General features: G+C 42.1%; 1 protein-coding gene across 1 annotated transcript; it reads right to left on the bottom strand.

Annotated features, from left to right (window-relative positions):
• Window positions 1–824: 824 nt before the first annotated feature.
• On the bottom strand, window positions 825–8,453 carry LOC123143777 (26S proteasome non-ATPase regulatory subunit 2 homolog A). The gene is made up of 25 exons (XM_044562763.1): window positions 8,130–8,453; window positions 7,908–8,008; window positions 7,313–7,433; window positions 7,168–7,227; window positions 6,992–7,059; window positions 6,279–6,321; window positions 5,460–5,525; window positions 5,313–5,351; window positions 5,147–5,229; window positions 4,841–4,952; window positions 4,677–4,760; window positions 4,360–4,518; window positions 4,172–4,276; window positions 3,990–4,094; window positions 3,761–3,901; window positions 3,556–3,660; window positions 3,251–3,472; window positions 2,892–3,005; window positions 2,577–2,792; window positions 2,140–2,199; window positions 1,952–2,065; window positions 1,761–1,846; window positions 1,569–1,677; window positions 1,300–1,478; window positions 825–1,210 (listed from the first exon to the last, which is right to left on the bottom strand). The coding sequence occupies exons 1-25, from the start codon at window positions 8,250–8,252 to the stop codon at window positions 1,138–1,140; spliced, it is 2,688 nt and encodes an 895-aa protein (XP_044418698.1). The 5' UTR covers window positions 8,253–8,453; the 3' UTR covers window positions 825–1,137.
• Between the last annotated feature and the right edge of the window lie 473 nt (window positions 8,454–8,926).

Below are 8,926 nucleotides of genomic sequence, written 5' to 3'. Positions count from 1 at the left end.
CAGCTAGATCGTGGATGGTATCAATGGCCCATTTGAAGTTCTCCATGTCTCCTATTGTTTCTTCAGTCCAAATCATCCAGCACCCACACAAAATGATAGCAGCATGCGGTTCTAAAACTTGTTTGCCATTAACAATATCTACAGCCCATGAATCCGGATGAAGAGAAGGGATCCTGACCGGAAGGAAGCAACGACGTTCTATTCTTCACAAAGAAATATGATAAAAATAGCAACAAAAATTGCACACAGAAATCTGGGAAGCTTCTCCTATCCATATGCTCTTAAAACGTTGGGTACTGCCACACTTTTAAATGACTTCTTAATTGGAAAAATAAATATATATACAATGAAATCTCCGCGGAGTTAGCAGCATGGAGCGGAGCGAGCTAGTCATAGGTCAAGGAGCGAGGAAAAGTGGCGCTCCGCAGCTCCTTTTCTGCCTCACACGATGGATTGAGGAGTGGGAGCACGCTCAGAGGAGCCAGAGCGCGGGATTTTGTGGAGCCGGAGGATTACCGAACAGGCGAGTCCCCTCCAAAAATCCCTCCAATGCTCAACCGAACAGGGCCGCTTGCGAGTTGCAATGATGCTCAGCTCAGTCCTGATGATGTAGTGCACCATATACTAATTTTAGTTTAACAGTGTTATAAGTGCATTGCGTTTGGCCAGGCCAGGTTGCAATTTAGTATCAGCAACTGAATAACGTAAACGAGATAGCAGCAATTAACTGCTGACATAACATGGTACTCCACAAAAAATAAGTAGACGGGCGCAGGTCCACAAAAAAGGCTAAACATACTGTGCTAATGAATGACAACGCCGTATCAGTCCTAAAGATGTAACTTTCAGTACACATTTGATACATATACAAATAAGCTTAAGGTCAAAAGACACCACCAGTTCAACTCCTACATGTCCACCAGTGTGGGTACATGCCGGTCCATTAGGGCAACCAAACAAGCTTGCAGTTAGTTACAGCTCTGGTGGACGGAATAAAAAGTTTTTGGATGAAACACCAGCAAGTGCCTTGTGTAAGGGCATATCAAAGGATCCTCCGTGACGACAACCTTTGCCTCCGAGTCTGCCAAGCTGGGGGACTCCAAAAACTTGCATCAGATCAAAGCTAGGGGGTTTCCCTCACTCCTCGTGGTATTCAGGGTTCTTCTTCAGAATTACAAAGCCCTCCAACGTCGACGTCAGGGGGATGTACCTGCACGACACAAGGCAACAGTGGTTAGCTGCCATGGAGAGGAACATATTCAGACGACGAAGAACATGTGCAGTCCTAGTCAAACTTACTTGTCAGTCGCCAATTCCGCTCGCTCCCCGGCTGCAAGCAAGACAGGAGTGGTATGCGTCTGAAAGCCGGTTATCGTCTTAGGTCTTCCTGCCTGCCCGACCACATCAACTGCTTGCCCAACCCGCACTGGAACAGGAAGAGGCTTCAGATCCTCATCCACCGTTAAAAGCATCCTTGGCTGTAACAAGGAAAGAAGAGTTTATAATCTTTATCATCAACTGGCTGTTTGGTCTGGTTATAAAAATTGGCAGATGAGTTATATACATACCTGCATTGCCAATACAATAATGTAAAGAATGTAGTGATATTTCCCTAGAATGGTGGACTTCATATCAAGGCAGGCATGCAGAACAGTGACAATCCCTCCGAGTGCCATCCTAAATAAAAGAACAAAGGAACTGTCAGATGAATCCAACAATATTGGAAGGGGAAATTCAGTGCTTGAAGATAGTTAACTCACGGGGAAAGAAGAAACCGGTCGGAATGGTATGGAGAAAGTGTCAGCAAACCTTTCCCAAGGTGAACAAGCCCTTGAGCAATTCTTACCTGAACATACAAAACTGATCAGCATATGCAAGTCTGCAACTCCAATACAAACAGGAAACCACCATAGGGAAAAGGATGCTAAAGGAGCACCAGATATGTACTTACACAGAATAGATGAGCAGCCTCTTTGTAGTAATAACTCGATAGATTACGAAGCATACCAGCTATTCTGGCATTGTTTGTACCAGCACCAATCAAACCCAATGAGATTATCGCAGCCTAGAGCAAGGTAACCAAGTTATAAGATGAAGCATGAATTTTAGAAATTAACTGCTAGGTTAAGAAGTGCATACCATTGACACATCAGCATCTGCATCATGACTCAATCTGCTCAGTGTGTCCATTACATTTACCTGATAAATACAAGATATTAGAATTGTCCAAAATAAACATCATAACACTGAAAATGAACCACTGAACAAGCATTTAAATCATAACATGGAGAATGTCCCAGTATGCACATGGCAAAATTAACAACTGGCGAAGTCCTTTGATAGTATGTTGCACTTTTGTTACACTATAAATTACATTACATAATAAGATATTGTCATGAAAAATAAGAAGCAAGGACCAGCAATCTCTTATCTTAGGGGGACGTAGGATCAAAATGTTTTGCTTTGAAGTTTTTTACTACTTGAGTTAAACATTTTGCATTCTAATGAACTCTGCGACTCTTCACAGTAACTGATCAGGCACAAATTCAAGATAGAGATTTCAAATAACTTATTACCTTGGGGTTCGAAATACAGAGGATACCAAGTGCAAGAGGAACTGCTCGTCTAATATTCTGCTCGCCATACTGTAGAAGACGTTCAAGTGATCGTACAGCCATTTCAGCTCCTAATTCTTCAGACATGGCAATAAGAGCAATTCCAAGGACAGCTGGGCCTTGGTGTGTTTCGCCTTTCTCAAGATGTTGTGAGCAAATACCAAGAAGTTTCTGAACCTGCATTAAGAATTGGGAAAAGGTTGGAGCCATTAAAATACAGTTTGAAGCTGTTATAAGTCAGCAAACATGTTAATCTAGGGATTGAAGGTTAAGTACCTTGAGCACATTTCCTGTTCCAGCATATGCAAGGGACATAAGTGTTACGTCACAATATTTCCTGATCTTCTCATCAAATGTTTTAGAAACCTCCGCAGTAGCCTCAACGCTTTCCTGAAATAGTTCACCAATAATAAGTTATCTGGATGCATTTAAATTGCCTTGAAAAAAGACATGTGCTATGATGAAGATGTGTGCATAAGCTAAATTTAGAATCAGTAGCAACAACATAGTATGAAAACAATAGTAACAATTGCAATCAGCTTTCTAGTTGGATCCAAGAGATGCTCTTCACAAAAGACTGGGCGAATCCTTGAAACAAATATTATGTCCATTAAACGCAAATGCTGAGTATTTACCTGCTTTCCAAGATATAGAAGGCCAAGCGCAACAGGAAGAAGGCGTATAATTGGCTCTGCCAGCTCGGCCTCACTACGCTCCATCAAGAAAAATATGATGGATTGTGCAATCTCTTCGTTGCATGAACCAACAAACACCAATCCCAAAGCAACAGCAGTGAAGACCAAGACCTCGAGTGTTGCTTGGGGGTCTCCCAATATAGCCGAGAGTTGCACTCTTAGCTGGAATACAGGAAACCATGTTAGCACGAAATATATAACTGATGATAAGGTAACAACAGACAATAGCAAGCACCGATTTCCACCTCATCCTTTTGAGAACCAGCATATGCAATACCAAGACCCAAGATTGCACCAATCCGTATGTTTGAGTCATCCTTGTTAACATACTCCATGAGGATGGCAAGTGCCTGGAAACAAATTCTTATTAAAGACAGAACTTGCATAATATCAAGGAGGCATAATATCAAAGAGGGGGAGAGGAAGCAGCTAATAAATTGGAATACATACAGGGTCACAATCATTCTTCACACCGCAGGTGACAACTCCAATACCTAGCAAAGCTCCAGCAACAACATGAGTATCAGTACTATGCAAGTACTTGTCGAGCTGGGCAAGCCCAGAATCAGTATCCCACAGGAGAATCATTCCCTGCAAGCAATAATTTCATTTAGTATTAGCTAGTTATAACTTAAAGAAACCTTATTGTTTGAAATATAACTAAATGATGTGATTGTACCAGGCTAGCTGCTGCACTGGCTTTTCCATGTTCCTTATTCTTAAATAACCAGTTTCCAGAAGACCCACTGCTGGAAGAATCAGATGGAGCAGTCATCAGCTTATCCTGCACAAATGAACAAACTTAATATTCACTCTTGCCTCATATGGACCACAAATAACATGTTCTCCACAAAAACTAACCTGGCCAAATCCAGCATTAACAAATGCATTGACAAATGTTGCAGCCAAATTCTGTCTTGCAGAATCAAGACTGGAGCTGGCACCACGTCCGTCAATCAAATGGACCTAAAGATTAGAAAGTATAAGCATACTTTTATAATGGACTAAAAAGCCTACCATAAAGATGAAATCGGTGAAATATAGGTCACCTTATAAATATCTTCTGGAGATTTTGCCTCCATAACTTCGATATCACGAGCAAGAGTGAGGTACCCCTCGCTCAGCTTGGTGTTATTAACTATTTCTTGCAACATTTCCTTGTCATTTTCATCTGCAGCTATCTCATCATCAATCTCCATGGCCAAACCCTTCAGAAGAGGAGAGCTCACGGTCAAAATTTGTAAGATAAGCTACTTTAAATGCAAGACATAAACAATTCACCAAGGTTAAGGGTACAGATGGAATCAAAATTCATAGGGAGGTGGAAAGAGGGAAAGCGAGGGAAAGCGAGGAGAGAAATACATACATGGCGTGCAATGATGTATGAGAATTGCTTCTTGAGTACAAGATCATCAGTTGCTGTGTAGACCTGCTTCACATACTGTATGGACTACAAATCATTGAGATGCATGTCAGTTTAAAGGTAATACCTAAACAGAGGAGTACAACTTCTAATAATTTTCTGCTTACCTTGTTGTCAAGAAGCAAAGCAATGCGCAATGCACTTGCAAGATCTTCAAACTTCATGTAAATGGTATATGCTATATCAAGTGCCAGCGTATCATCTGGAGAAGGGAGGAATCTGCAGTTTGAAATTGAGATAGAGCAAAACATTAATTCAAGTCAACTAAGATTCAAATTTATTATTCCAAATCTATAGGTAGGAACTTTTTCCAGAAAATATGTGCAAGCAATAATTTACAGAAACCATTTAGAGAGATGTGCACAGTAGCAAAATAGCAGTGTATGACCTAATGTATAGAGTTGTAGACATACCTAGACGAACTAGTAAGGTACAAACAAGTTCTCTTGTAGTTTGTTGAGTCGACATGCTCAACTAGCAAATCAAGGTCTTCAACCTGCAAAGAAATCATGCATCAGTATAGCCATTGGTGAATAGCTACAGGTAATGTACTGGTTGAAATTGTGCAAGACAAAATACCTCCATCAGAAGATCTACAGCTTCTGGCTCAGCATTATGCTATTATACAAAAAAAAGACAAGAAAACCAACAAGGCGTCAATGCATCACCACAAAATTATTTTAGAACAGAGGGAGTATGTATGTCCACAATTTTCAAAGAACAAACCTTCATGTGGAATGAGACAATTTGCTGCACTAGTTCCATTAACTCATCAATTGGCATGTCATCACCCTGCAGAAATACAAAATTAACACTTTGAGGTTTGAAATATATATACACACACAAGAAATAGAAAAAAAACAGAGAACATCTACTTAGTATGGTTGCAACCATGCCACATTAAAAAAAAGATGAATACAAACAACATATGTGCAGTGAGTAATAAACAAATGTGATCAAGATTGGATATTACAATAAGGAGACCCAGTTACTCACTCCTGTTCAAGTAAAGTACAACATCCAAAACTTTGACAACTAAAATTCAAACTTTGACAAATAACATCAAAACTTTGACTACTAATATCCTTTAAAATATGTCAGTTAGATAGTCAAAAATCATATCGTCATTAGTCTTGAATAGAATATTTCATAAGTCTACTTCTGTTTAGCTTTATTTATGAATATATCACAACTCAAAGTGCTCAAAGGTGAATACTAGAGACTGCCTATGTCCAAAACAGCAGCTTTTAGAGAACTAGAGCGAATAGGAAATGACAAACTACAGTAGTTCCGCAAACTGATTAAAGCCTACGAGCATGACCAGTAGTAGTCACCAAAATAGTTGAAGTAAATCACTCACAGCATTGATAAAAGGGGTAATAATATTTATCAAATTACATCAATGATGTCTAAGATATAGTAGGAAGTTAAGCCTCCTAAGTAAAAATAAAGGGTTATCACAATGGGGTAAATAGAAAAATGGAGGCACAAAAAGAGCAAAGCAGGAGTTCCACGTAGTAATGATACAAGAATGAGAGTTCCAACCTGGCGCTTTTCGAATTCTTGAGCAATTTCACCAGCCAGATTCCTGTCACGAGAAAAAGGTTTCAGTAGAATCCAACAATTGTGGAAGTAAATGCATATAACAAATTGCAAAACCAACAATGTATTGGAAACTTGGTCTGATAGCTATATACTCCCTCCATTCCTAAATATTTGTCTTTTTAGAGATTTCAAATGGACTACCACATACAGATGTATATAGACATATTTTAGTGTAGATTCACTCATTTTGCTCCGTATGTAGTCACTTGTTGAAATATCTAGAAAGACAAATATTTAGGAACGGAGGGAGTACAAATTAGCCATCACATAAGATAAACCTTGCAGTCAGAACACATATAGCAACCAAAGCAGAATATTAATGATGCATAATCAATATATGTCCACCATAAGGAACCTTTATCCTATCATGCTACAACTACCTCATTGTAACAGTCCTAGGAATAGACCATGTTGAGTATTAAAATGACTGTCTAAACTTTAACCTCTTGCTAGTAAGCATTTGTATTTCTGGGTATGGATTTTTGAAACTAATAGAATGAAGTGGGAATAAAAAACAGAACTTTTGGATGGACATGAACTAAATACCTAAGTAAGATTAAATGGGCTATAAGAAAAATTCACAAAACAAAACGAAAACAGGTAAAGTAATAATAGAGGAAGCACAGTATAAATTTATGTACTATTGTTCTTACCTCACATATTCATGACCCCATGAACCAATGTCGCCTTCAGAGCCCAACAAACGGTACCTCAGGCTCTCCTGAAACAATAAAAAGGCAGAGGCCAAATCTTAAGCAGGCTAGCCTCAATTCACGCTGAAAGGTATTAAACTGAATTGTGGCAGAATAGGAACATGGCAGGCACATACCCTTTCTCCTTCAGCAGACATTGTCAAGGCCAACACCGACAGTATGTCGGCCATGTACTTCTGCAAAACAGTAGAACAGATATATCAGCAATGTCCAGAATCAATATTTAAATCACCATACAACAGGTGTGAGCGTAAAGTATACCTTTAGCTCAGATTCTGGCATAGTTTCATAGTAGGACTTAAGGGTTCCATAGTGTGGGCGGAGGAATTTCAGTGGCTTCGGGACAGACGTCATGGAGCTTGTAGCTGAACGAATCTCCTGCCTGGTAGGGGTCAAAATCTCAGTGGCAGCTAACAGAATTAAAGCAAGAAAACATTGTTTTTTACACAAACTACTACAGTGGCAGCACTCCACGAGACCTTGCCAGATAGATGGAACAAAATTTACAAGACTAAAGCCTACACATTCAAGGAATTCGGACAGAGAGCAGAAATCTAAACAAGCCTAAGGAACGAATCTCCTCCCTGTATAAAGGTCAAAATCTCAGTCGAGGGCACACAAAGGTTAATCTTTTTACACAAACTAGAGTGACAGCAATTCATAATGGTTCGTCAGGTAGAAGTAGCTACAGAGGCCAGAACTAGAGCCTGCCCACTCATCAAATTCGCGCAGAGATCGGAAATCTAAACCTAGAACAAGCAGCCGACGCACCACCAGACCTAGGCCCGGAACAGAATTCGGGGACCAAAAACTGAATCTGTGAGGTCCCAGCAGGCGAATAAGTAGAAGGTAGTACCTCATGCTCTCGAGGGCGAGCCTCTGCACGCCGGGATCCACGTCCTGCGCGCGCACCACGTAGAGCTCGAGCTGCTCCTTGAGCGCCAGGTCCTCCTCCGACTGCGCGCACCAAAGCAAAAACACATCAGGCGGGGCGGGACCGCAGATCGAAGCGAGACGCTCCCCGATCTCGGCCGGCCGGGGAGACCGGGCGGAGGGGGGACGGGGGGGGGCAGCTCACCAGATCGTCGTCCTTCTTGTCGTCCTTCTTCTTCCCCTTGGAAGACGAAGGCTTGGCGGGCGGCGCGGGCTCCGAGGGCGCGGCGGCGGCGGCCCCGCCGTTGGGGTTCTCGGGCGGCGACATGGCTGGATGGACGGACGGACGCCCGCGGATTCGATTCGCCGACGGTGCTGGCGGGCTGGCTAGGGTTCGGGGGCGAGTGGTGCGGGGTGTACGGTACGGAGGCGACTCGCGGTGCAGGGTGGGGGTTTATTTTCTGGAGAGGCTGAGGGGGAGGCGGAAGCGGAAGAGGGGATCTCCGCTTTGCTTGCACAGTTGGAGCCGGACGCGAGGTGGATGAACTTGTCACTCCTTTTCTGTCCCGATTTGCCCCTCCCCCAAGTTTGGGTCTGGGCCGCCCGTCCTGCGCTTGGACTCTGTTGTGTGTTGTGACGGGTTCCGTCGGGTCAGCGCGGCCCAATGGTAATGGGCTGGTTTACGCTCGAAATATAATAATGATGGGCTGGTATTTCGGGCTTGTTGGGCGGAACAGCAAATACCAAGAGAAGGCCCTTTTTTCATTAAAGGTAATATCACTACTAGTCGCACAACTTGTGTTGGATGTGCAGTTTGGTGTTCAAACTTTAAAAATGCGGCTTTCTGATCACGTAACTTGTGTTTAGGTGCAAATTGTCACTCCGGGTTGGTGCTATATGCATGCACGTCATGCACGTGGCCGCTGTAATACAGATATCGCTTTGCGCAATGTGCGCGTGTTTTTTTTTGCACAGGAGCCTCGAATTTATTTTGAATAGCAA

The sequence above is a fragment of the Triticum aestivum genome, chromosome 6D (assembly GCF_018294505.1).
Source record: "Triticum aestivum cultivar Chinese Spring chromosome 6D, IWGSC CS RefSeq v2.1, whole genome shotgun sequence".
Classification (NCBI taxonomy): domain Eukaryota; kingdom Viridiplantae; phylum Streptophyta; class Magnoliopsida; order Poales; family Poaceae; genus Triticum; species Triticum aestivum.
Note: the sequence above shows the minus strand (reverse complement) of the source record. Positions and strands in the feature narration are given on the sequence as shown.